This window comes from Budorcas taxicolor, chromosome 2 (genome assembly GCF_023091745.1).
Source record: "Budorcas taxicolor isolate Tak-1 chromosome 2, Takin1.1, whole genome shotgun sequence".
NCBI lineage: Eukaryota > Metazoa > Chordata > Mammalia > Artiodactyla > Bovidae > Budorcas > Budorcas taxicolor.
In genome coordinates, this window is record NC_068911.1 from 109025817 (window position 1) to 109053136 (window position 27320).

The window sequence follows — 27320 nt, forward strand, 5'->3', positions numbered from 1 at the left end:
CTCTTTGCAACTGTATGGACTCTAGCCCACCGGGCTCCTATGTCCATGGGATTTTCTAGGCAAGAATACTGGAGTAAATTGCCATGCCCTCCTGAAGGGGACCTTCCCGACCCAGGGATCAAACCTGAGTCTTCTGCATTGCAGGTAGATTCTTTACTACTGAGCCATCGGAGAAGCCTGACTCAAGGCCAAGTACAAATAAGCAACCAACTCACAAGCTAGTAGGAGCAGCAGTGCTCCACAAGGGAGTGAGCAGGAGCAGGTGAGCATAAGCTTAGACACAAGAAATGACGAGGGGCAGCTGCTGGTACTGTGTCTCTTGCAGAGGGTGCTGAATGACCAAAGATACCAATTGTGAGTGGGCAAATCCCAAGAAATTCTTCTACTCCTCCTCTAAATATCCTGCTATGAAATTTTTGGAGAGTAGAAAAATACCTTCTAATGTTGGTAGAGTGCTTTAGAAATAGATAATAGAATTCAGGAAAATACAGTCGGTAAAGAAGCTTTAGCCCTGGATCATTTGGCAATAGCAGACCTCACTTCATAAATAAAACAGGAATTCAAGAATTGTGGGCAGAGGAGCCATCTCCTTTGACTGAGAGACCTTTTCCACAAGGAGAGAAAGAACTCTAGAGAATATAAAACAGGACAGGGTAGAATTCAGGATATCACTACTAGAGCATTTACCAAGGCTGAGTAAATCAAGAGAATTGAAGCAGATCAGATTAAAAACACAGATTCACATCTACCTTTTGTTGCTGAACCTAAATTACTCATGGTGGTAGAGTCCATTAATCAGATATATACCATATTCACTCTCATAATTTCCTTTTTACAGGTATTTTGTTTTCTTAGTTGAAAGGGAGAATAATTTATATGAATGATTATGGTACCAGATTAATTCTCTCACCAAGTATGAATAAAGATAAGGGAACAATGGTTAAATGATGTGTTTTGTATGTTCCTTTTTTACATCTGACATCTTGAAGTGAAAAAAAATCACATGTTCCTTTTCAAACTTCAAGGAATACATCAGTAAATATACAAAAGCTCCTCATCACCCTATTTGCTTGTTTTTTCCTGCATGGTTTCCCATGTTACCCACATTTATCAGATAATCTACTTTTTAACCCCACCTTGTAGCACTGAATGAGGACTCAGTGCTTCCCTGGCCTCAGCAATCACTGCATTCCAGTTGAGACATCATCTCAGTACTGAGCGAAAACCCACAGGTAGAATTCTGTTAAATGCCACAAGCCGACGCAGCATCTGAAGATCTGCAGCTCAATGAGTGAGAAGAGACAGAAAATGGCAAAGTGGCCCTCCAGCCCCGTTCTGAATGGCTGCCTGCACATCATTCCCAGTCTCTGCTGCGTTCATTAGCTGGAGAGCTGTGGAGCCAGCCTTGCCACTGTGAAGGGGCCACTCCACCTCCATCCCGCTGGATAATGGACCACTGGCCTTGAGTGCAGCCTTTCTCAGCCTTGAGTTACAGATTCAAAACTGTAAAATAGAAAATACAGCTGACTGACTGAAGACGACAGAGTAACCCACCGCAAAATCATTAACGCGGCGTGTATTTCTGACCCTGGCTGCTCTGGCATTCTCAGGTCCCCAGAGCTGACCTTGGTCTCTTCACTCTGGTGTGAGCATGCACTCTAACTGTGGATTGAGCTGCACCACCACTTATCTCACAGATCCTCACCCCTCCTCCTGCATAGTGACACGAAGTAGCCTCTTCTCCATGAAGCTGAAAATCCATACACACACACACACACACACACACACACACACACGTGTGTGTGAATATGTATTTCTGACTTTGAGTTCCCTATGTATACATTTTACCTACTTTTCCCTGAGATCTGAATTATGGCCAGATAATATCACAGTCCCAGTTTGAATAGTGATATTCTCCCTCCTCCTTTGATGATTTATTATATATATATGTATATATATAATATAAACCTTTCATAAAAATTCTTATTATAAGAAGTATAACACCTGTGGGCTGGTGAGCTTTTGTGGTAATTAAACCGTGAAGAATGTGTATATGTGAAAGGATGATCTTTACCTATCATTTTCTTACCTACAGCCTTAACACAGAAGTAGATTTTATTTTCATCTAAGTCAATTTTTATTTTCCCTACATATGTGGAAACTATAACAGTAAATGATTCATTTATACCTTAACATTTAAGAAATTACCATCAGTTATGACAGTTAATTGATATAAGACTATAAATTTCACCATGCTGTCTTATTTATTATCCTTTCTGACTATGCCAGTACCTTTCCCTACCTGAGAGGTAGGTTAAGTAGCTTCTTCCATCCTTTTGTGGCTGGCAAGTAATCTGAGACAAAGAGATTCAGTTACATCCCCAGATCTGATAAAACCTGTATCTTAGGGCTAAAACTCAAGTCCCCTTGCTCTAGGATCTTTACCCTCTCCCTCATGACTCTACATATTTCAGTGGAGAAAACTGACTATGCTCAGTTGCTTAGTCCAACTCTTCTTCATGACCCCAGGGACTGAACCCCACCAGTCTCCTCTGTCCATGGGACTTTACAGGCAAGTATACTAAAGTGGGTTGCCATTTTCTCCTCCAGAGGACCTTCCCAACCCAGAAATCAAACCTCCATCTCCTGCATTGGCAGGCAGATTCTTTACCACTGAGCCACCTGGGAAACCTGACCACTTGCATAAAAATAAAATAAAATATAACATCATTTAGGACGATGAGTTTATATATACACATACTCATCCTGAAAGCAAAATGATGCCAGCATATATCTGGTAAAAAGGAGTGAAATATAACCATTAACCAAATAAGAAGTCAGATATCTAATCTATAAGGACTCTTCCCCCAAATCACATGATATACCACTCAAAATCATCATTTCTTTTGTTGAATGTCATTTCCCATAACTTCTTGGACTCTCTGCATAATGACAAATGTGTTCTTAAGTCAGAATGTTATCATTTTTTTGGCACTCTCTCAGTCCTTAAAACCCAGATTTTGGTGGAGAAAATATAGACAGCTTCTTCCTTATGGGCTGTAAGAAGCATCAGTCAGTTACTTACTGAGCATTCACATTTGACAAGTCTTGGGTCTTAAAGGATCTTTGGTCCCGGGGAACTCATACTCTAGAGAATGCTTGAGATAAGCATTATAGAAATTGTGCAAAACAACATCCTGGTTCTACTTACCTATGTCTTAAGTTTCTTGGAGAAACTAGCATTTTCAAAATAATGAACAACCAGTTATTTATGTTATTTTTGATAAAAGTAACTCCACAAACACAGGTTGAGAGAAGCAAAAGTATAAGTCTGAAGTAAATGGTTTGAGGCTCCACTGATAAGAAGGAGAACTGATGCATAGCAGGAAAAAAAAAAAGCCTTTATTCTTGCAATTGGTTGCAGCTCAGCCCTACCACCATGCTCATCCTGAGAGCTGAATAGAATTTGTTGTGACTGACTAACCAAGCTCAGCAATAAAGAATCCACCTGTAATGCAGGAGACATAGGTTTGAACCCTGAGTCAGGAAGATCTGGAGAAGGAAATGGCAGCCCATTCCAGTATTCCTGCCTCAGAAATCCCATGAACAAAGGAGACTTGCGGGCTACCGTCTGCAGGATCACAAGTGTTAGACATGACTAACCTCTGAACCGCCACTTCCCAACTAACCACGTACGTAGGGCTTTCACACGAGTTGAACCTGAAGAAAGTCAAATGGGAAACAGAGTAAAACAGGCCTCATTTTAGAGGCATTTACATCCTTGCTGACAACATGATGGATCTGCTGGGACAACGTGACTGTCCGGCAAACCCCTGCCCGCTAAGATGATCCTAGCAGGAATTAATGGCAGAGAATCAGTCATTTCCCAGATCAACATCAGCATGCAGCAAGGCCTTTCCTGGGAGACAAAGGAATAGAAAAACTTTTCAGAGGTGAGGGAGCCATCTCAGTCACATTATTTACTTACTCAATTCGATTTTTTAGTGTCTGAAGTCACAAAAGTTGTAACCAAGACAAACCAGGCTGCAAGTACCATTTTAAAAATGTCATCAGCCTAGCAGAAACATGAGACATAAATCACAAGTTTTATTGTATTTGCAATTAAACAGATCAAATTTAATGTCCACAGAAAAGCCTTAGTAATTAGGATAAAGATTAATATAGTGAAATGTCCCTGGTTTAGGAGGCCACCCAAGCAAAACTGAAATAAAGAATTGAGTATATAATCGAATAGCATGTGAATATTAATGCATGAAACCCTCCAAGTCCCCAGATCCCTGATGCAATTATTTTCTATTCACATTAATTGTTCCTAACAGATGACATTAATGACTTTGAGTTGAAATGTGTGCAAGGGAAGATTTCACAAGATCAATGCTGTTTAGAAATAAGGTCATTTTTATAATTATTTGCTCAAATTTTAACCACTGCTCAACATAATAAGGTTAAAATGGTGAGTGTTTCATAATGTGAATATCAAAAGTTAATTTTCATGCTGGCTAATAAGTGTATTGGGGTATTCACATTTTTCTTACTGTTTCTTTTTCCTTACTACTTATTTTCCAATGCATATTGACAGACTGTGAAAGTGTGATTATTGTTTATAAGCTGTAATTTGCACATGTGTATATATAGAACACTAATAACCTCAGATAAACATTTTTGGGGTTAGGATATGTGTTAGCTAATCTAGAAATGTCAATTCTTTTGAGATTTACCTGTCTGAGGCAGGATTTTGAAACAAGCAATTAAATCAACACTGTTCAAAGTTTCTGCCTGTTTTTATCCAGAAACTTCACTCACGCATCTTAGATCTTTCATCCGGGGATTTACTCTCAGATGTGGAAAGAAGCCAGAGTCTGACGCACTCACGAACTGATGTTGAAATGCATGTGAGTTTCCCTGTCGCCTTCAGAATACTTGTTCAGGTGGTTATTTTCCTCCATCAAATGTGATGTCACAAGTGAACCATAAAATGCATCCTTGAAGCGTTGTCAGATAGATAAAAATACTTTCCTTTCTTGTGTTCTCTGCAATTCAGCATCATATCCCCCAGCTGATAGAGTAAGCAGAAAATGTCACTCTCAGCAAAAATATTATAAATCTTGCCTTGTCCCCAAGATACCTTTTTTGGGTATTGATTATATCTCAAAGTCACAGAGAAATGGTCAAGGAGCTTTTTATTAAAGCCCATGTCCCATATTACTCATCTTACTTTTATGATATATTATGTATGAACTGTTAAAAATTCATGGGCTGTACTTTTTTTCTTTAGCGAGGGTTAGCTTTGTGCTTATTTTGCAAAACTTTAACCAGCATGGTTTTTTAACTCTCATTGACATTAAAAAAAAAAAAAAAAGATAGCTTGAAAAATACAAGAGTCAAATATATAATGAAAAATATTAGTGTTAAAACAATGACTGATGGGCATTTGTGAATAACTGGCCTTTTAGTCTACTGTCTAAATTTATAAGTATAGCTAGGAGAGTCTATATCAAAAGTGAATATTCTCAAGTTAGACTGGAATTGCATGTCAGTGGAGTACTGTCACCTTTAAACATTCTTGAAGACCCTAATGCCATCCAATATAAAAAGTGGCCTTAAGATCAGGAATTTTTTAAGTCGCAAATTTTAATCCAAGAAATTCTTGCCTTCATTCTCTGTCTCTCTCCTTTTTTAAAAAAAACTAAAATTGTGGATTTTGTATTGCATTTCACATAATAAGGATGTTAAAGCATATGAGTGCTTCAAGGTGGTAATCTAAAATACACTATGGGAAAAAAATGCTTTGAATAGTGCAAACAGTGTACTTTGTCAATTCAATCAACATAATTAAGGTAATGTTGCAGTGGAGACCAACATACATCTTTAGGCAAACAAGAATTTTATTAATAATAACTATCTATTACAACTCTTCTCAGGAGGATGCTTGGCAGTCTGTATATGTCCAGGAGTTCTGCTTATTGTCAAGGGCTTTACTTAGAGCTATAGCATAGAGGCTGGGACCTGGGGCTGACATCAGAACCTTGTATTGATTGGGTGACCTTGGATAAGATTTTAAAGCTTCAGTTTAACAGTGCCTCAAGTTCCCCATCTGGAAAATGAGAAGAATGATATTTCTGTTCTATTTCTGAGAGTTGTGGTGAGGATTAAATGAGATAACATGACATGTACATAACACAGTACCTGCTGAGAATTTGGGGCCATAATGAGATCTCTGCTGCTCTGGCTGTCTTCTATTCTAAAATATGTGGCCCAAGAATTAAGTAATTTTCTTGTCACAGCCACAGAAGAACATGGCAGAGATGGAGAATGAGAGCTGAGATAAGTACCTGCTAGTGTGCCTGTCCAGGTCACATCAGTGATCCCCAGAAACAAAGTACATCCACTTTCGACTCTTTCTCATCACAGATCCCATGTGCAAGGCATCAGATATGATGGCATGGTAAAGGTAATACAGAGTCCCTTCAGTTCAGTTCAGTCGCTCAGTCGTGTCCGACTCTTTGCGACCCCATGAATCGCTGCACGCCAGGCCTCCCTGTCCATCACCAACTCCAGGAGTTCACTCAGACTCACGTCCATCGAGTCAGTGATGCCATCCAGCCGTCTCATCCTCTGTCGTCCCCTTCTCCTCCTGACCCCAATCCCTCCCAGCATCAGAGTCTTTTCCAGTGAGTCAACTCTTCGCATAAAGTGGCCAAAGTACTGGAGTTTCAGTTTTAGCATCATTCCTTCCAAGGAAATCCCAGGGCTGATCTCCTTCAGAATGGACTGGTTGGATCTCCTTGCAGTCCAAGGGACTCTCAAGAGTCTTCTCCAACACCACAGCATCAGAGTCCCTTAGGGAAGCCATAAAGTACAATTTTGTTGAAGAGCCAAGACACACACATACTAAAAAAAACCTTTTAGTAATAGTAGCAAAACCTAAAAGTTACTAAACTTTATTGTTACTAATAATCACTTAGTGTCATTAAGCATGCAGGCCTGCATGCTAAGTGGCTTCAGTCATGTCTGCCTCTGTGCGACTCTATGGACTGTAGCCTGCCAGGCTCCTCTGTCAGTGGGATTCTCCAGGCAAGAATACTAAAGTGGGTTGCCATGTCCTCCTCCAGGAGATCTTCCCAGCCCAGGGATCGAACCCAAGTCTCGTACATCTCCTGCACTAGTAGGCGGGTTCTTTACTACTAGCACCACCTGAGAAGCATATTACTGATTGCCAGAGGCCCATCACTCTTCACATTGATCTTATATGATTGGAGCTTTCATTATCTCCGGTTAGAAAAAAGGAAACTAAAGTGTGGAAGAATAAAGTAATTTTCCCCAAATCAAAGAGTTAGCCAGTGAGAGAGCCAGGATTTAAACCTTATAAATGACCTTATAAATGAGCAGATAATCCTGATGATAATCATGTGCTGATGAGGGAGGAAACCTCAGGAAAAAGGAGCTCACTTTCAGTCATGATGTCAGAGATTCTGAGTCCCTTCTTAAATTCCAACATCAATTGTCCAAGGTCAGGAAATGTGAGAGAATTTCCCAGTAGAGAGGACTAGCCCCTTCCTCTTCTTGTCAAGGAATTACTCTGTAATCAGCCCACTATACACACACTCCCTCTCTCCAGTACTCTGCCCCCAGGGAGGGCTCAGACCCCTGCCTTCATCCTGCTCAGCACAGCCCAGGTCAGACTGAGATAACACAGCTTTCTACCAGGTAATTCACATGAGAGGTTATCCTCTCTCAAAGCTCTTCCTAAGCTAGGGACTTTCTACTCAAAGCACAGGCCTTGGACAGCAGCCTCAAAGCATCTGGGAATTTCTTAAAATGCTACATTTCAGACCCCTCCTCAGAATTGCTAAATCAAATCTATATTTAACAAGATCTGGGATGACTCAAGTGAATATTGAAGTATGAAAAGCCTGGCTTAAGGATACTTTTCTATTTAACTACCCCAGCCCTGCCCACCTCCACATAACATTGATGGGCCTTCCCCACTTCCTCACAGTACCCTCTGTCATGTCAGGGCATCTCAGGTTCAAGGTCAAGGGAGAGATAACAATGCTTTTCTCTCCTAGCACAACTTCTGTGTTCTAGTTTCCTTTCATCTTAATCCGGCATCTATCAGAGGTGCACACAGGGTTGATAACAGGACAGAGAAGCATATTTGTTAAAAACCTGGGAATTGAGTTATAAAGATAGGTATATTGTAATGGGTGAGGTGAAAAGGTGAAGACTGGAAAGACAGGGAAATCACATATAAGCTTCAGCACTGTGGAGAAAAGTAGAATGCAAACAGTGACTAACACCTGTGCAGTGTGTGCAAAGGCTGCTGGAGAAGTTTAGATCTGATGGCCTCAAAAGACACAGACATAATATTTCCCTGAATGGTAGACATAACCATCAGAACAGAGGTGCATGCTCAGTTGTGTCTCACTCATTACGACCCCGTGAACTGTAGCCCGCCAAGCTCCTCTGCCCCTGGGATTCTCCAGGCAAGAATACTGGATTGGGTTGCCATTTCCTCTTCCAGGGGATCTTCCCAACTCAGGGATTGAATCTGCACCTCCTCCATCTCCTGCTTTGGCAGGTGGATCCTTTACTGCTTGAGCCCTTGGGAAAGCCTCAGAGGAGAGGTCATCCAAAATAAAGACCACCACCCTGCTGACTCAAGTAACAGAATATCAGAGAATGGGATGGAGAAGAACGAAAGCACACAAGTAGAAGTGGATTGTGATGTGCTGTTTCTGAAAGTCTGTTTCTGGCATGTTCCAGATGTGTGCAGTGGCTGAAACCTTCAGCCTGTTCTCCTGACACTGGGACCATGTGTGGAGGGCAGCTGTAGAGACATAAACATGAACTCCCTTTAACTAAATTGCATCTGGCAATAAACAAGATCATAAATCAATAGATATTGCTGGATTTTAAGACAACTTTCTCCTTTCAGCGATATTTAGAGCCAAATTTCAGGGGGAAAAATAGAGTAGTAAAATTCCCTGGCATTTTCAGACCACTTTAAGAGATGATTAGGCAGCCAAAATGAAGTATCAATAGCAAGGAAGATGCCTGATATTGAAAATCTAACATTATTAAGCATTATGGATATTGATTAGAGAGCAGGTTAAACGTGCCCTCTGTACTGATGCAGGGGTTTGCTATTGACCACAGAGGCTCCCAGAACAGTATCACCTTCCTTCACCACACTGGTGTTTAGTCATCGTCAGTTAGAATTGCATTTGGAGAACAGTGATAAGTACTCAGGTACTAAAGGCTCCCATAAAGTGTCAATAAAGTGCATAAGTAAGAGGCTTTGCCATTCTGCCAGTGACACGAAGACAGATGGTTCCCCCATCCATGAGTTTCTGAGACAAAGCTTTTCTAGATAGGGGACAGGAATGAGACTGTAATGGAGAGATTCCATTCTTGCAATCGGAATGCTGAATTAATTTAGCCCATCCAGTTAGTGGAGCATCATCTGTTACATTAGGGGCCTGTAATGTGGCTGTCAAGATGTGCTGGGTGTTTATGGCTTTGCCACCTGTGCCTTGTGCAGACCCACTAGAATTTTAACTGCCTGGATCCTTCCTGCAGGGCCCAGATCTGTTTGATGTGAAACTCTTTATCATTTGAACATCCAACTGATCTGACCTGAAAAGTCCTGGAATCTGTACAGCAGAGCTTCCTGACTCCTTCGTTTTGGTGTTTCACTACAGGACATAATTTCCTGGGCATTTGATCCCAGACTTACAATGATGTTATCAGAGCCATACGGACGATAGGAGTAATCTGGTAGAACTGGCCCACCCTACACAGGAAGACATTAAGATCCACAGAAGTTAAATGTTTTCTCTGCTCTGTATCTCATATCTGGTGGCACGTATAGCCTGAGAGCCAGGTTGCTAGACTTCCAGTCCAGGGCGCATGCCCTTGAACTCTTAAGCCAAAGAAGTTGCTCTGTCTTCTTCCTTTTGTCACATTAGATTCATGACTTGATATTGATGTGATCCTTTAATCAGTGTGATGGGATAAAATGAGAAACTACTATGGTCATACTTCTGCCTAATGCTGATGGCAGCTCACTGATTGAGCACCTGCTTCTAAGCTGGATCTGGTGCTGCATGCATCTCATCTAGAACCTCAGTTGGTCCTAGCAGTGACCCTATTTGGTAGGCAGCGTTATCACTTTTTGAAAAGGAGATGTAGCTCTAAGAGATTTAATAATTTCCCACACATGTTAGTCTGAGGCAGAGTCAAGAGTCAAACCTCTAGTCTGTCGACCCCAAAGTCTGCGTTTCTAACCACAGTACTATATTCATGCCTCCCTCATTATGATGTTGAGTTGATATTTCTTCTCCCCTAAGCAGAGTCCTAGCTCAGAGCTGTCCTGCTTTTTCAGGGCTGCCAGCTGAACACAAAAGCAGGAACCCCTGCTTTGAAATGCCCTGGCATGGGGATTGCCGTCTCAGGTCATCTCTGCCCTCGAAGCAGCTACAGCAGCAGTGAGCTCTCTCTCTCCAGCACTTGCAGCGAGTATTCCAGCGGCTCTTCCTACACGTGGCATGATGGAAAGAACCTCAGGAAAAGGGTAAGGCTCCTTCAGGGGCATTGCAGCATCAGAGGGAACCAGAAAAAAAGCCTCTTCTGGTAGGAAGGCGGAAGGCGGGAGGGAGGCCAAGAAGGAAACACCCATTTGCTGAGTCCTTATTCTTTTACACCTCACAAAGCCATAGGGGGAGATATTATCTTCCTCATTGCACAGAAGGAGAGATTGGCTCTAAAAGGTTAAGTTCCTTGCTAGAAGTCATACAGCCAGAGAGGAGTGGAATGATGACTTTATCTCAGATGATGAGGACATTATGGGAGGGAGTTTGGGAGAGAAAGACGTTTTTCTTCTGTGCTTTGGTGGAGCCCACCAAGTTCACAGACTTGTATCAAGTTGGAATGGCAGCCCTGGCCTAATGGAACTGACCATGCTTCAGACTGACTCAGACATTTTCAATTAGTTTTATAGACATTCTCTATCGCTGTGATGCTTGGAGAGACTTGTCGATGTCCAATGCAAATGAGGCTGAATGAGGCCAAGTCATCCCAGACTGAGCACCCTATGAAAGCGCAAAGAGAAGGTTTTCTTCTGGAGAATAGGGAGAGGGGTGCATTCTCTCAGAATAAATGACCAGAAGTTTTGGAAGTCTCATTAGCTTTGTGGAAATTTACTGCTCAAAAATAGCAATGTAATATATTGACCTCCTCTGTTCAATGCAATAGCCTCATAAAACTCTAATTGGCTATAAACTGAAGGAGGTACAGTAGAGAGAGAGAATGCTATGGTAGATTTCAAGCACCATAGCTTCAGTGAAAGTCTCCACATAGATACCAGGAGTTTCTTTACCAGATTGTTAAATAACTCCTGTGACTGGAATGACTCGCATCTGCTAAGTGGGCTCACATGACAGATTTCTTCATGATTTGAATAAACATCTTTGCACACCGGTATAAGTCAAGAATCTGGAATAGCTGTTTTCACAATTTCCTTATATTAAAGAAAAACAAGATTGGGATTGACATACATACACTATTGGTATAATGTATAAAATAGACAACCAATGACAACTCACTCTATAGCACAGGAAATTCTACTCAATACTCTATAATGGCCTATATGGGAAAAGAATCTAAAAAAGAGTATGTGTATAATATAACATTCACATTGCTGTACACCTGAAAACTAGCAGAACATTGTAAAGCAACTATGCTCCAATAAAAACTAATTTAAAAGAAAGAGAAAAGTGAAGAGTACGAGAGTGTGGGAGCCCTGAATCTGAATATTTGGAGGTCAGTTTTCTATCATCTGTATAAACTTAGTTTATAATGTCAGAAGTATAAAAAACCAGGGAACGTCTATAACTATCAGAAAATTCAGGTGAGGAAGGACGTTTGTCATACTCTGAACAAGAACTGAGAAAAAGATTTCAAGCTTGAATTTAGAGTTTATTCCCTTGGACTCAGACTTAAAATGCAAAGTGCGGAGCCTGGGGTGTTGTCAAAACTGTTCTTGCTAAGATGTTCGGAGTTCTGAATAATGACTGATAGGGACCTGGCTTTTACCAGACTGGGGAGATGGTCGGGAGTGTGTTCCCTCTCTTTGTCTGAATATTGCTGGCTCTCAGGGCCCCTCGCTCAGCACTTTTCATTCATAGCTAATCCTCTCTCCCTCTCAGCCTTTCTTCTTCTTTTTTTTTTTTTTTTTTCTCTTTTGACTAAAATTTTTCCAGTTAGAGCAAACCTTGATCTTTTGGAGACATCTTTTCCCTGAAAGAGAAGGCGTAAGGTTCTTAAGACACTTCTTACATACTCCGGTAGACATCACCCAGAAATTTAACAGTCCCAACTCACAATGGCCATGGAGTACCAGCATGCCTGTCACATTCCCCAGAGAAAAGTCTTAATTCTCAGGGACCCAGCAAACTGACCCAGCCCTATTAAAACATTTTAAATGGCATTATTTAGAAGCTTAAGTTCTTACCATGTACCAAGTACTCATTTAGTATTAACTGCCATAATAAACACATACAATATAAATTTGCACATGAATATTAGCTTACACAATAATAAATATATGACCATTGGCTCTTTGGTAGTTTATAAGTATTTTATTTTTAGTATTATTTTGTATAGAAACGGAAAGGCAGAAATGAAACCTTCATGAAATGCACTAGCCTGCCCTTCATGGAGGAAAATGGCTCTAGTTACTAAGTAATTACCATGTGTCAGCGTTGTTAGCACTTCATAAGCACTAGCTCATTTAATGATCATGATAACTTATTGCTTAGGTTTTCTTATTTCCCCTCTTTCACAGAGGAATAACCTGAAGTCCTGAGAAATTACACATTTATTTCAAGGTCTCATAGCCAGTAAGTAGAACTGAGCAGTTGGCTCCAGAACCTCAACTATTCTGCTAGACTTTGAATTAGTCTAAAACTTGGAAGAGTCCCAGGTGTTGGGATGGATTTGTTCCCATAAGACCAAGAATGTTCTTTAATGAAACAAGAACAAAAAAGAACGCATGAAACAGATATCTATTTAAGAAATAGAAAAGAACTGTGGACATTAAACCCAGGCTCCTGCCTTAGCAGCAGCATCATTCAGCCACTACCCTCCTTCCAGAGCAACTCTCTTCTGACTTTCCTGCAAAAAATGAGGAGCTCTACCCCACCACCTCCCCAACAGAAGATTTGTGCTTCTCTTTCTCAGGTTTCAAGATTGTCTCCAACTTTTCTCAAGTTATTAAATACCATAACCTTCTGTGGAAAACAGATTGAGGAATGTGGCTAATCTCACAGGGTAGGGAGCCTGGGCCCTGGGAGCTTTGCAGCTGCTGGCCCTGGGGATGCATCATACCGTAGCATGGGCATGCTGTGGGCAGGAAGGAAGTGGGTGGGCTGACGCAGAGCACATCTTCTACGGCTTGAACAAATCTGCCCCTTTCAAGCTCTGATGGAGTACTTCTATCTGGCTTCTCTTCTTTATTGTGCATGTGACATCAGAATCATGGAAATTCTTAGAAACCCAAGCTGTGGCAGTCTACTCACTGGTCAGTCTACAATACCCACTAAAGGGATTTTTTTTTTTCTGCTTTCCAAAGAAGTTTTTAATGGCACAGCAGAGGAGGAGAAGGAATGGGGGAAGGGAAGCATCACCAAAATAGATCTCTCCACAGCAACTTCTGACCCTGGAGAATTTTCCAAACAGAATATATAATTTGACTTAAAATTAAATATACATATAACAAATAGAAAAAAAAAGACATGTTGATAGCAAAGGTCAGTTTTATGAAAACAAAACAGAAAAAAGTCTTCAGTGTAAGCAAATGCAGGCAAATGCCCACTGCTTAGTAAAAATCTGAAATTCCAAAGTAAGTTTGTGACATTGAGTTGACGTCTCCTTATGAGCATATGCGTGAGTGTTCAGGGTCCCAGGAGAGCAGGGCAGCTAGTAGAGAGGCCAAAGGGAGCTGTAACTCTTAGCCAAAATTGGTACTGAGAACATGTATCAGATTCATTCATAGACATTCTTCAGCATTAATTATACAGCCTTTTTTAAAAGAGTCATTAGTTCTGAGCCTTCTAATTTCCCTGAGTGCTAGTTTGTGATTAAATCCTGCAACTTTCATTCAGAAGAGGGCTGTTGGAGTAACCTATGGTCTCTATTATGACTTTGACTAATACAGAGGGGAGAACAGAGGCTAAGCCTGACTCTAGCCGTATCACTGCAAGATTAATGTGCAGTCTTTAGAGCCAGACTGCCTGGTTCCGATCCCCATGCAGCCACTTCAGAACTGAGTCATAGAAAGGGCCCAGGAAACCAGAGTTGAAACTTTTGCACTAGCTCTTCCTTGACTGTATGATCTCCAAAGGATAGATCTTGCTGAATCTCAGTTTCCTTCCTCTGAAAATAGGATTGGTGTTGTCTGCTTCATGGTCTTGTTCTGAAATTAAGTCAAAGTACTGGGTCAGTGGCTGGTACACAGCAGATGCTCGGCCAGCATGAGTTTCCTCCTCTGCCATTCTGTTTCTTGCTAGCAATATTTTGATAAATGTGAATGTCTGAGGAGAATGCCATGTTTTTTCTATGTCATTTCTTGGTCACTTCTCCAGAACTAATACTGGTATTTGGAGAAATATGAAGAATAGGAAATTGACCTTTCAAAGTTAGTAGGTCAATCATTGCTATGGGTTCTAACGGCAAATGGCCAGCTGCTCTATGTGTATAAATATTTCATAGATATTCACTGCCTATCAAATAAAGTCTTGAAGCTGCATGACATTCTAACTTTCAGTCGTTAGAATGGAACGGACTATAAGGCCTGGACCAACTCACTTTTCCTCTTACCCTCTTCACCTCCCATAAATGCTGCAGTGACCTAGATGGTCTTTTATTCCCTAAGTGTTCCTTAAGCATGCTTTTCCAGTTAGGGTCTTTGCCATTCCATTCCTTCTACCTGGAAATTGTTTCCTCTAGTTTAAAATATATATATATATGTTAAATTTTATTTATTTATTTATTTAATTTTGGCTGTTCTGGGTCTTCATTGTGGTACACCAGCTTCTCACTGTGGTGGCTTCTCTTGTTGCAGAGCACAGGAACTAGGTGCAGGGGCTTCAGTAGTTGCAGCAAATGGGCTCAGGAGTTGTGGTACACGGGCTTAGTTGCTCCACAGCATGTGGGATCTTCCCAAACCAGGAATCAAGCCCGTGTCCCCTGCATTGGCAGGTGGAATTTTATCCACGGCACCCCCAGGGACGTCCTCCCCTACTTTTAAACTAAGGCAAACCCATCCATCTTTCTAGGGCTAAGTTTGTTATAAAAACAAAGGAAGGAAAGAAGGAAGGAGAAGAATAGAGAGAACTTCTCTTATATGCTTTTTGTGGTTTTTCAAACACACCTGTGGTCTCCCTCCTCTGAAACTCTAGAGTACCTACTAGTTTTCTATGTCTCATTTGCTCCCTTAACTTACAGTACTTGAGCCCAACTTCTCCTGGGTCACCTGCTCCTTGAAGGCAGGGACCTTATCTTGTACTTACCTATATCATGCACTCCTTAATTCAGGACCTGGCAAAGTAGAGTTTTGCTACATAATAAACTAGTTTTCATTAACTAATGAATAAATACATTTATATATGAATATTTATTAACCACTAGGATGAACTAAGTTTAATGAGGGCCTTTTCCTTCTATAAACTAGTGATCCACAGGGCTCAATCATGTCTAATATCTCCTCTTTCTTTCCTAGCAGTCATCACAAAATTGGGACAAAAGGTTAAGTATTGACTCTTCGCTCCCGAGTGGCTTTGCTAGTCCTACAGATGAACTACCTCCGACTCGCATCAAGGAAAGCCACATTTTGGAAGGACTAAGAAAGCTCCAGAAGCGAAAAGTGTTACTTGAACCCCCATCAGTGATAACCAAATGGGGTTATAAAGATTGCATGAACTCCAATGAAGGAATCTATTCTCCAGGAATTAAAAGTAGCAGCCTGAAGGAATATCCACCCTGCAAACCCACAGACACAGGGAGCCCCTGCACGGATCCCCACAAGGCATTTGTTTATGACATGGATTCTCACGACGAGGCTGATGAGGACGCTTCCTCCTTAGCCTCGGTCCAAGTGGTTCCAAACCAGGTCTGCAGGCTGCACAGTTGTAAATTAACCCACAGTGTCTCTGACAGCCTTTTTGGCTGGGAGCTGAATGGCAAACACTGTTCAGAAATCACTTCCTCGGTCTACTCCAGGGAGAGGCCTGAGAAGCTGACCGGTTGTGCCAGTGACTGCCCCTTGGAGCAGAAGCTGTGTCCAGGCGTGCAGGGGCCTCGGGTACAGAGAGAGAAGGTATCACCCATCCAGGGCTGCCAAACCCTCAGTCTCCAGCCCTCAGACACCGATGACACGGAGACCCTGGATGAGCTGCACATCGACAGCAGTGATGAGAAAAGCCCTTCAGATGTGTCTGCAACCGCGGATACCGACCAGTCCACGGAGAACCTGGATATCCTCACAGGATTTGAAAAATCTTCACGTGGGTCTCCTGAGGAGGAAGAAAACCAAGTACCCGTCCATTTAGAGAGCAGGCCAAAGACGTTTAGTTTCATTAAGCAACAGAGGGTTGTAAAACGGACTTCCTCAGAAGAATGTATTACTGTGATATTTGATGCAGAAGACGGCGAGCCCATTGAATTCAGCTCTCACCAGACTGGCCTTGTTACTGTTACCAGAAAGGAGATTTCCATCCATCAGGCCCCTGCTGGGCCCCAGATGGAACACACCGAACTTTCACCTCAGGGAATTGCTCATTCACAGCCAGGGCCTGCAGCTAGAGACTACCCTTTTTTAAAGAGGTCTGAAGAGGAAACTGAAAGAAACATTCCACAAGATGAGGTGGATGATACTGCCATGGCGCCTGCTGTGTCTTTCCACCCCAGGACAGTGACGCAAAATACTCAAAGGCTGGCCAAGCCGACGCATGTCACTCCATGCCAGAGTCATTCTAGGTCAGCTGTGGGCACAGGCATCTGTCAGAAGAAAAGTCTGACAAAAATACCTACCAGGGGCAAGTCTTCACCTCAGAAATCAAAAGTAAGGGAGCCTGAAGCCTCCCTTATCATGCCCTCAGCTGGCCCAGTGACTCTTGAGAAATCACCAGCTCCAGCAAAACTCTCACAGTTCAAAAAGACTGAAGGTCCAGCTCCCCTTTTTGATTTGCAGCCAGATTCACACATTCCAAAACCCCCTACTCAGCTTCCTCATGGCTCCAAGATGTCCAGCAGAAGGGATTGGGTCCAGAGCTCCAAGAGTCAGATTCTAGCATCACAGTTGCTGTCCAGGCCCCCTACTGAATGGAGTGATGATGGGGAGCCCCCCACGAGGGATAAACACTGTGATCCAGGGCCAGAGGCCGGGGTGAAATCGCCCTCCCCACCATCCCCTCCAGGCAGGTCGGTCTCCCTACTCATCAGGCCCAATTATGACTTTTTGCCTCCACCTTCATCTGCCAAATCCGAAAGCAGGGTCCCCAACGAGACAGCCAGAATGGTATTGAAATCGCCCCCTCTGAAAGGATCCTCTGCTCCTGTTATTTATTTTAACCAGACCCTGACAGATGTGCAGGGGAAGAAACCGTCTGTGGCCTTCAGAAAGCCTGTCTTCACTCCCTCACCGCCCTCTGCAGAAATAGCAATCCAGATGAGAAGCCCTGCTCACAGCCCTTCCAGCTCATTTGCTGTGATGGTCCCGGAGAACCCAAAAGTCTCTCCAAAGAGAAATGTCCCCAGAGCTCCACCTCACCAAACACTTGGGACCACACAGAACAACACAGGGTTACAGACTCCCAAGAACTATGCTTCCCCCCGTGAGCCACTGGAAATACTGTCCTCCAAAGGTGTATCTCCAAGGAGAAAAGAACAGTTGAATGGCAGTGTCTCCGCATCCTCCAAGCCTTCCTTCTTAGGGGTAAATGAATCACCATCATCTCAGGTTAACAGTCCCTCATCATCAGCATCCTTCAAAAGCCATAACCCCCTACATGGTTGTCAAAACCTTCATGAGAGAGGACTGAAAACTCGCCTCCCAGTTGGGCTCAAAGTTTTCATGAAGTCTCCCCAGTTGCTCAGGAAAAGTTCCACGGTGCCAGGGAAACAGGAAAAAGACAGTCTAAATGAAGCTTCGAAAACCTCCGTGGCTGTGAGCAAGGCTAAGCCAGGGGCCTCCAGAAATCCAGCCAGCCTGCAGACCACAGGAGGGGAAAGAAATGCGTCTCCAGTGGGTTTACCAGCACAAGAGAGTTTGGCCGAAGGGCTTCCCCTGAAAAGAGCAATGCCAGAGTCACTGGAAAATAGCATGCCTGGGGCTGATAGAAAAGATGGACTAGAAAACAGGTCTGTGAAAAGATCCCTGTCCTCCAGCAAACCACACCTGAAACCAGCTCTAGGCATGAATGGAGCCAAAGCCCGCAGCCAGAGTTTCAGTGCTCACTCAGGGGAGAAGCCCCCCACGCCCCCCACAGAAGGGCTGGGCAAAGTCCGGACACAGATTATTACCAACACCGCTGAGAGAGGCAATTCCCTCACCCGGCAGAGCTCTTCCACCGAAGGCTCTCCCAGCAAGAGCGCATCTGCCTCCGTGTCTGATGGTCTCCCAAGCACTGGGAGGCCCCTGGGACATCCTTCCCCCAGGCAGGGTTCCTTGGGGAGCACAGGCAGCTCCAGCAGCCAGCATGGGAGCCCAAGCAAGTTGCCTTTGAGGATCCCTCCAAAATCCGAAGAGCCCCTCACCCCAGCTGGAACAGAAGAACAGCAGGCCTACGCCCAGGGAGAAGGCCCCAGGGTGACGGTGCCTGAGGAACCAGGCAGCGACCACTGCAGGTGCCCACTCACCCCAACAGATAGCTCCGGAGGCCCACAGAGCCTGGGGAGGACACCACATCCCAGCAGTTTCACAGCAAGCAGGACCTCCAAGTTAGAAACTTCTGGAAGGTATACAGACACTTCAACAACCAGGGCCGGTGTTGTAAGCCCAGAAGCCCCCCTCTCACCCACAATTGAAGAAAAGGTCATGTTGTGCATTCAGGAAAATGTGGAAAAGGGCCAAGTGCAAACAAAGTCCACCACTGTGGAAGCAAAACCGAAGCCAGGGCCTTCTTTTGCCAGCTGGTTCGGTTTTCGGAGGAGCAGACTCCCGGCTCTCAGTAGCAGGAAGATGGATGTCTCCAAAACCAAAGCAGAAAAGAAAGATGCAAAAGGTTTAGGGTTTGGAAACAAACAGCTGAAATCAGAGAGAAAGAAAGAGAAAAAGAAGCCTGAGCTACAGTGTGAGATGGAAAATGAACTTCACAGGGACATCGAGTTGGCAGATGGTCCAGACAGTGGTTTGCAAAATAGAAATAACCTGAAAACACTGCCAGACATTTATGACCAAGTGAAGTTTGAATCAAGAAATAGACTCAGCCCTGTTCCATGTTCAGCAAAAGATACCTTTATGACAGAACTTCTGAACAGGTAGTGTATTGGCAAAGAGAGTGGGAGGCTGGCAGTGTGTAGAGCAGTGCAGGACCCCACCCCACCCCCAACCAGGAGAGCTTCTTGTCTCCTGCATATTGAATGCCAGTCAAGCATGCTTTTCAGACAAGCAGGAATGCATCATAGCAATCTTTTATACATTAGCCAGAATTTAAACAATGGAATAAAAGTTAGCAATAAAATGATAATTTAGTCCATGTTACTCTGTTAACCAAACCAATGGTCTTTGAAATTAAAGAATGGTAAATTTTATCAAGGTTGATAGAAATTCAACCTACACTAGAAATCATGAGTGGATCCACATGGCATGAAATGGAAGAAAATTACACATACATTTTAAAGGATGCTGATCTCACTTATTGTACCAAACAAACTTACACTTAAAACTTTCCAGAGATAATTACATATTCTGCTGATCTTAAGCCAGAATATATTTAGCCATTCTCCCCAAGTCTCCACTCTGATCCAGGGCGCCACATGTACATGTATATCTGAGTTGCTCTGCTGTGTACCTGCAACTATGATAACATTGTTAATCGGCTGTACACCAATGTAAAATAAGTTAAAATGGAGAAAAGAAGAAATATATTTAGCAATCACTCCTCACAGGTTTTTATTTTATACCCCACCTCATCTCACAAGCAATCATAAAAATAAAAACAAATTATTGTATATCAAATCTAAATTAACACACTGCTGGAATAGCAGATGCAGATTTGACCAAGGCTAGTGAGACGCACTTACCACTCAAAGGTTTAAAGACAAGGAGATATATGGAGGTTACTTTAAACATTAAAGGATTGGGATAAATAGAGTGATTGAAGAAGAGCAATGTAATTGATCAGAGGAATCACTTTCTACCTGCAGAGTTGATAAGAAACCAGCTCAACAGGCGGAAAGTGGATCAAATAATCTCTCCTGTAGGAGTGTGCTAAAGGGCAGCCCCCAGGGCTCCTGTCTCACCAGCAGCTCTCTCAGCGCTCAAGGAAACCACAAGAAAAACATCAAAACCAAAGCAGATATGGAAAAACCGAAAGGCTCCCCGGTAAGTACTTCACCATCCTGGTTATAAAGTGTTGGGTCCCTATATGGGCTAGTTGGGTTCTGTCTACTTTTTACTGATGAAAATACAGGCAAGGGATGACCAGGAAAGAGAAAGGTAAAGCCAAAGAGAAGAGAGAGAGAAGTCATAAAGACACTGCAACAGAATGATGGCAGCTAGATTGGAAGGGTCCCAGCTCCCTCCACCCATGCTGCTGCTTTTGTAGCTCTCTGTTCAGAACCTTGGTGTGATCACAGTGCAGGCAGTGATGCTGTGGGTGTTCACCTTCACGTTGTACCCTTGTGCTGGGAATTTGTTATGGTGATTATTTCCATCATTTCCAGCAACGCAGAAGGGAATGAAAATGATTAGAAAAAATAAAAATGCAAAACAATTTAAGAGAATATTGGCTATATTGATGATTTGATTTAAGCATTTCCCCTTTTTTCCTTAAGTTGTATATACTGATTAATCCTACCTAAGATAGAAGGAGTTAAGATTCATGGTATCGTTTTTGGAACTTAACTCCCTATCATTTTGTTTTTTAATTATGAGGTTCAGAACTCAGGGGGTAATTTCCTTTTAAAAAATGAATAAAAGGCATTTCCCCGGGATATGCTAGTTTCAAATATTTTTGTTTTAAAATTATCTTAAATTGAACTTCCTCTCCTTACATTCTTCCTGTTCTTGCATCATTGATCTTGTAATATTCATTGTTTCTCCATGTAAACTTTAAAGCACTCGAACAACAAATAAAATCTCTTTGCAGAATTACCGTATCCATATATTTGTGTACTCATAATAAAAGATTATAAAATATACTATGTACTACCTTTTTTCTTTCCTTTTTCAGGAAAACCTGAAAAATGAAGGAATTAGTCATGTTTTTCTGGAGTGGTTCAAGAATAGAGGAGATTTTAGTAGTAATCATGATTGGCATTATTATTAATTATTAGTTAATAATAATTAAACTCTAGGGCTCCTTAAAGTTTCACTTTAATTTGAAACAAATGTACACTTAAATGCTTTTTTTTTTTTTTTTTCAAACAGCTCTTTACTCTAAAAAGCTACAAGGTCTTTTTTTGTTTTTTTCAGACTCTGAAATGGTATGCAGACTATGTTCTTTGTAAAAGTTTTTTTTCTTTCCCCTTACTCTTGCTCTTGGCTTCCATGATATCACCCTTTCTTGAAACCATAGATGTCCCTTGCATTATAAAATCTCAAATTAGAAGTGTATCTAAGGCTGCCCTTGTAGTGTCACTGAAAGAAAGAGAGAGAATAAATGTGTGGAAATGTGCAATATGCTGGAAATTCAATCCAGCTGATCTAAAACTTTGATAGCCTGGCAAAGCCCCTTATCAGAGGCACTCAGTTTAACTATGCCCCATTTAAGATGGTTCTGACAGCTTGGGGTATATCTTCACTGTACAAAAATACCAAAAAGGAGGAAAAAAAAACAACAACAACTCTGTTTGGCTTTTACAATTTCATTTTTACTTTCCTATTACTTCCTAATGGGAAAGTAATTTGCCTTGCTTTTCTTCTCTCATTTTCAGTCTTTTACAATGTAGTAACAAGTTTCATTTCATCTTCCCAGAATATCTGCAAGAAACACTCTTATTGTTTTCTGAGAACAAAGATTCCCTAACCACTCCAAGTATACATAATCCATCAGCTGTTAGTCACTCAGTCATGTCTGATTCTTACGACCCCGTGCACTGTAGTCCTCCATGTTCCTCTGTCCATGGAATTTTCCAGGCAAGAATAGCCAGTGGGTATTCTTGCAGTGGGTAGCCATTCCCTTCTTCAGGGGATTTTCTCGTCCCAAGGATTGAACCTGGGTATCATAGGCTAATTTTCTAGTTAGCTGCAAGAGAAAATTAACACATGCTGGGAAGCTTTCAATATAGAGAAATATTATTAACCTAGATAGTTGACACGCTAGTCATTTCTTCAGATGTAAAATGCAATTTTTTTCATCTCTATGATCATCAACATGGGTTGGACTAAAATTACTAATTCTAGAAAGGACAATGGCCATAATCCCCTTTGGGACTATTAAAGGAATAGCAGTGAAAACCTATTTATTATATGTTATCAGCCTATATGGAAAGGAAATTAGATGCAAAATAAGAAAATTATAATACCAGAGCACACTGATGTGAATGCTCATTAACCTTTTAAAATCAAGAGTTTAAGGGAATTTTCCTCTACTAGGGCTCAAGGTAAATATGCTATCTGCTTCTTACGTTGCAAGTGTGTTGCAAAAAATTCTCACAGTAGTTATTTTGGGTGAAAACAATAGCATACTTTTTCCCTGAAATCACTCTTCAAAAATCATACCAAGAACTTCCCTGGAGTTCCAGTGGTTAAGACTCTGTGCTTCCACTGCTTAGGATATGGGTTCGATCCCCGGTCAGGAACTAAGATTCTGAATAATGTGAGATGCAGCCAAAAATATAATTTTTATGCCATAATATACCATCATCCTTGCCCTTTACAAACTAAGACTATATTTAATCACGAGAGTCCTAAGGCTTTTTCATTATTTTAATCTGTGTCCATATGTTCAGTCGCTCAGTTGTAACTGACTCTTTGCAACCCCATGGACAGCAGCCCACCAGGCTGCTCCAGCCATGGTATTTTCTAGGCAAGAATACTGGAGTGGGTTGCCATTTCCTTCTCCAGGGGATCTTCTTGACCCAGGGATCAAACCTGCATCTCTTGTGTTGCCAATCCGCATTGGCAGGCAGGTTCTTTACCACTGCTCCACCTGGGATGCCTTTATTTTAATCTATGGTAATATAATAGAAAAATTATTTCTGTAATATAACAAGTCTCTGTATGTAGCACACCTCTATTTAATTCATTGGTGACTGCATATCCATTTTCAAGATTGCTAGCTGCTTTCTAAAATATGTGTAAAAATCCCATTAACACTTTACCGAATTAAATCTTTTTCTGTTTTCAGAGCCTTAATTAGAGGCTTATGTCCCCATTTATGCCATGATTTACAGCCCGGTTAGCTCTAATTTTTGTGTAATTTTGACAAGGGCCATATTACTTTGTACTTTTACTTAAATTATGCAAAATCATTATAAGAGGGGAAAAAGGCATCCCCGGAAAAGATTGCAGCAGCATTAAGTAAATAAGTCAGAAAGAAATACACTCCCCTTTCTGTAGGTTGTAGATCCTTCCTTTTTATGAATTTAGATAATTTTCTGAAATGAGAAGTCTCAAAGGAACAGATCCTGTTCCACTGTCACTGGACAAAATAAAAATCACTAACAAAATTAACAAGATCATATACCTGGAAAGAGAAGGCCATTTTAATATGGGTATTTTAATTTAAATTATGAGTATTCTCTTCACCTAGTATCACATAGGCTGAAAAAAATCACATATGCCAATAATAAAGTATCAAATTCAATCCCATTAAAGTTGTGGTGATGAAGTAGTATAAAATAGTACAATAATTACACAAATTGTTATCATCTTATTAAGTTCTGCAAAATTTTAGAATTTCAACATCTTTAATTGGACACTTCTGTTCTAAATACTATTTGGATGTTAATAAGAAGCATGCCTATTTTACCCTCCTCCTGCAAAGCTTTCTAAATGACTGACTTTTCTAAAGGTAATGCCTTCCAGGAGTTTTCCCTCTAAAGATCACTTCTCTCATCTCACAGAGGTTCATTATGTTCTTTTCCTTTTCAATGAGCTTTAACATCAAAATGTTGTTTTCTGGGAAAGCAATTCGTGTTAGGATGATTCAAAGAAGAAATATACACAGAATTCTAAATGAAGGATGTCCCCCAAATACTGGGTTTTATTCTGCAATTATGTAGATATTTGTCAGCAGTGGATTATTTTCTCCCTGTTTCCTTCTGTGTCCTTTGTAACTCATTCCTCCCAGCCTTTTCTAATGGGAGAGGTTAATAGAATATAATGGGCACAGTGACATTTAATAGTTACTTGTTAGATACTGGTATTTTTTTTAAGAAACTGGTATTTAGTAAGCTCTTGACTACAACTGCGGAGCTCAAAAGATGGGCAAGAGTTGAAGGTACATGCACCATTAAAAAATGCCCAAAATACTGACAGCAAACTGAAACCAAATTAGCCCACATTTGGAACTTCCCTGCTGGTCCAGTGGTTAAGACTTGGTGCTTCCAGTGCAGGGGGTATGGATTCTCTCCCTGGTTGGGAAACTAAGATCCAACATGCCCCATTGTGTGGCCAAAAGAAAAAAGTCCACACCTGTTGTCTATGAATCACTTGCCATTAATACTTCCTACCAAGTGGGACATTACTGACTTTGATTTGTATCTGTTTCTGGTAGAGCAATGGCTGAAGAAATTATAAATCTCTAAACACCATTGTTTGCTGAATCCGACTTTTTGGTTTTGTGACTATTCCCATCTGTGAAGTCCTTTGCCATGTGAAGAATTCACTTTGACAAATTCTTCCTCTTAAGCTGGCAGCCCTTTGCCCCCTGGAAGTTCCACAACCTTTTGCCAGCATCCAGCCCCTGTGTGATCAAGAGTGAAAATTAATTTTAATTTCAGCCTATGAAAAATATAATTAGCAAGGGGAATCTGCTGCCAAAATAAATTATGCCCCTCATTTCCATAGGCAAATGGATTTTTTTAATTACTCACCACTTTGTATTGAAATCTATTTGTATGGATAATTAGAGCTGACAAGAGTGCCATTCTAAGACACTATCCTATTTTCCATTCCTTTGTTGATTCTTCATCCATCCCCTTCCAATTCAAAATTTGCCCTCATAGGTCATCTGCTCCTCATGGGTCATCTGCTCCTCATGGATCGTTAGCCCAGAGGAGCTGAAGGAACTAGAGGCCTGACTACAAGCCCAGTTCCTCTGATAAATACCCAAGAGGCCACATTTAGCATTTGCTGTTAAGCACTTAATTCCATAGCAAAGTTCTGACAAGGAGCTAACAGGTAGGAACTCAAGATGGCTTTATTTTCCTTCTTAAATATGGTACTTAAACAGAAGTGGTGGTGAAGTTCCACAGAAGACACTGGGAAGAGAAATGGGGCACTTATACACACACACACACAGAAAATTTTTTGCTACTCTTAAATGAAAATATGGTTTTTGTGTATTTGAAATACTGCCTACCTAATTGCTAGACACTAAGAAAGATACAGTAGTTCTTGGGAAGTTCTGGAAAGGATGAGTGTGACCATATGGTACACTCTGAAAAAATTAAATTACAGCGATGAATAGGGGTCAAGAGTGCCCATTCTTAAAACTGAAATTCTTTTATAACCTTAAAGAGATCACCAACCTTCTCTAAGCCTCTTTTGCTTTATCTCCCAAGATGATAACCTTGTTCTAATTATTGGATTCTTTTGTTCGGTATTTCACAGACTGACGGAGATGTTGACTCATCCACCTTGCAGCACCCCATTCAAGTTTAAAATTGGTTGGTTTAGAAAAACCCAAAGGAAATACTATTTTACATAACAGGTGTGGGAAAATATGGAACATCCTGTCATAAGTGTTGGAATGGTTTGAAAATATAAATAGACTTCCTTGATATTTCTATAAATGAGGATAGAAATTTCCTGTTGAATTCTTAATGGAAATGAAGGTGTTTGGATCTCCCTCCTTTTGGGTTTCTTGGCAGCTTTGTTACAAGAGGTCACTGAGCTAGGTGAACTTTGGAAGGCAAATAAGTGACATAGTCTTTTTGGTGCTCACAGAGATGTTCCTCTCTGCCTTCCATAAATACTAGAAACAGAGCTGGTTGATCGTTCCCTTACTCCCTAACTCCCTTCCTCCAGATGTGCTAACAAAACAGTGCCAACAGCAGACAGATGATGGGAGAGAAAGAGATGAAGCATGGCCTCTGGATACTCAGCCCTTAGCACACTCTGCTTGTGAGGGTTCAGATAGCCATTGACAAACCCCCTTGAGTGTGCCATCTTCTGGCTATTAGTATGTATGGATCACGCACCAGTTACTTCTGTTATTGGAACCATAGTCATGAAATGTAAATAATTGTTCTTATTCCATTAATTATGAAAAGTAAGAGATAAAAAGTAGAAATCTAAGTCTAGCTCAAGATCAGTTTACAAGTATATGACTTTCTATATTGTTAAGTATAAAGTAATGGTTTCTCAGCCTTCAACTTAAACCCCTGAAGAAATTCACTGACAACCTCTAGTGAACCGCCACTACATTCATTGCACAGTTCACACTAGTATCACTGGGTGGCTGGAATGCACTTTCAAAGAGATTTTCAGGATCATTCTGCCAAGGACCATGGCTATCTTGACCCTTTGGCCAAGTTTACACTGACATTGTTCAGTGGAAATTGGAGAATAACAAAATTTCACCAAATGAACACAAATCTGAAACCAGATTTGCTGTGTTTGAATCTGGGTTTCACCACCTGGACAACTGCTTATCTTTTCTGTTTCTTCAGGGCCCTTATCTCCAAAACAGAGCTAACAATAGCACTTAACCTCTTAGCATTGTGAGGGTTATGAGAGAATAGGTGTGAGGAACTTAACCAGCTCCTGATGCATAGTAGTTAAGCATTGGCTATTTTTATTACTACTGCTACTAGACTGGGATGTACGGGGCATGAGTTTTAGTTCCAGTGTTGGCATTTATGGTATCTTTAAAGAAAGTAGCTGTATTTCAAAATTCTCATTTGTG

The 27320-nt window shown here is 41.4% G+C and overlaps 1 protein-coding gene across 1 annotated transcript in view; it reads left to right on the top strand.

Annotated features, from left to right (window-relative positions):
- NCKAP5 (NCK associated protein 5) overlaps positions 1-27320 on the top strand; it is a 906569-nt gene that overhangs the window by 826140 nt on the left and 53109 nt on the right. Inside the window, exons 10-13 of the mRNA XM_052635984.1 lie at positions 4812-4913; positions 10409-10597; positions 15803-19560; positions 20449-20626. Of these exons, the coding sequence (XP_052491944.1) occupies positions 4812-4913; positions 10409-10597; positions 15803-19560; positions 20449-20626 (4227 nt within the window). The remainder of the gene's footprint in view (positions 1-4811; positions 4914-10408; positions 10598-15802; positions 19561-20448; positions 20627-27320) is intronic.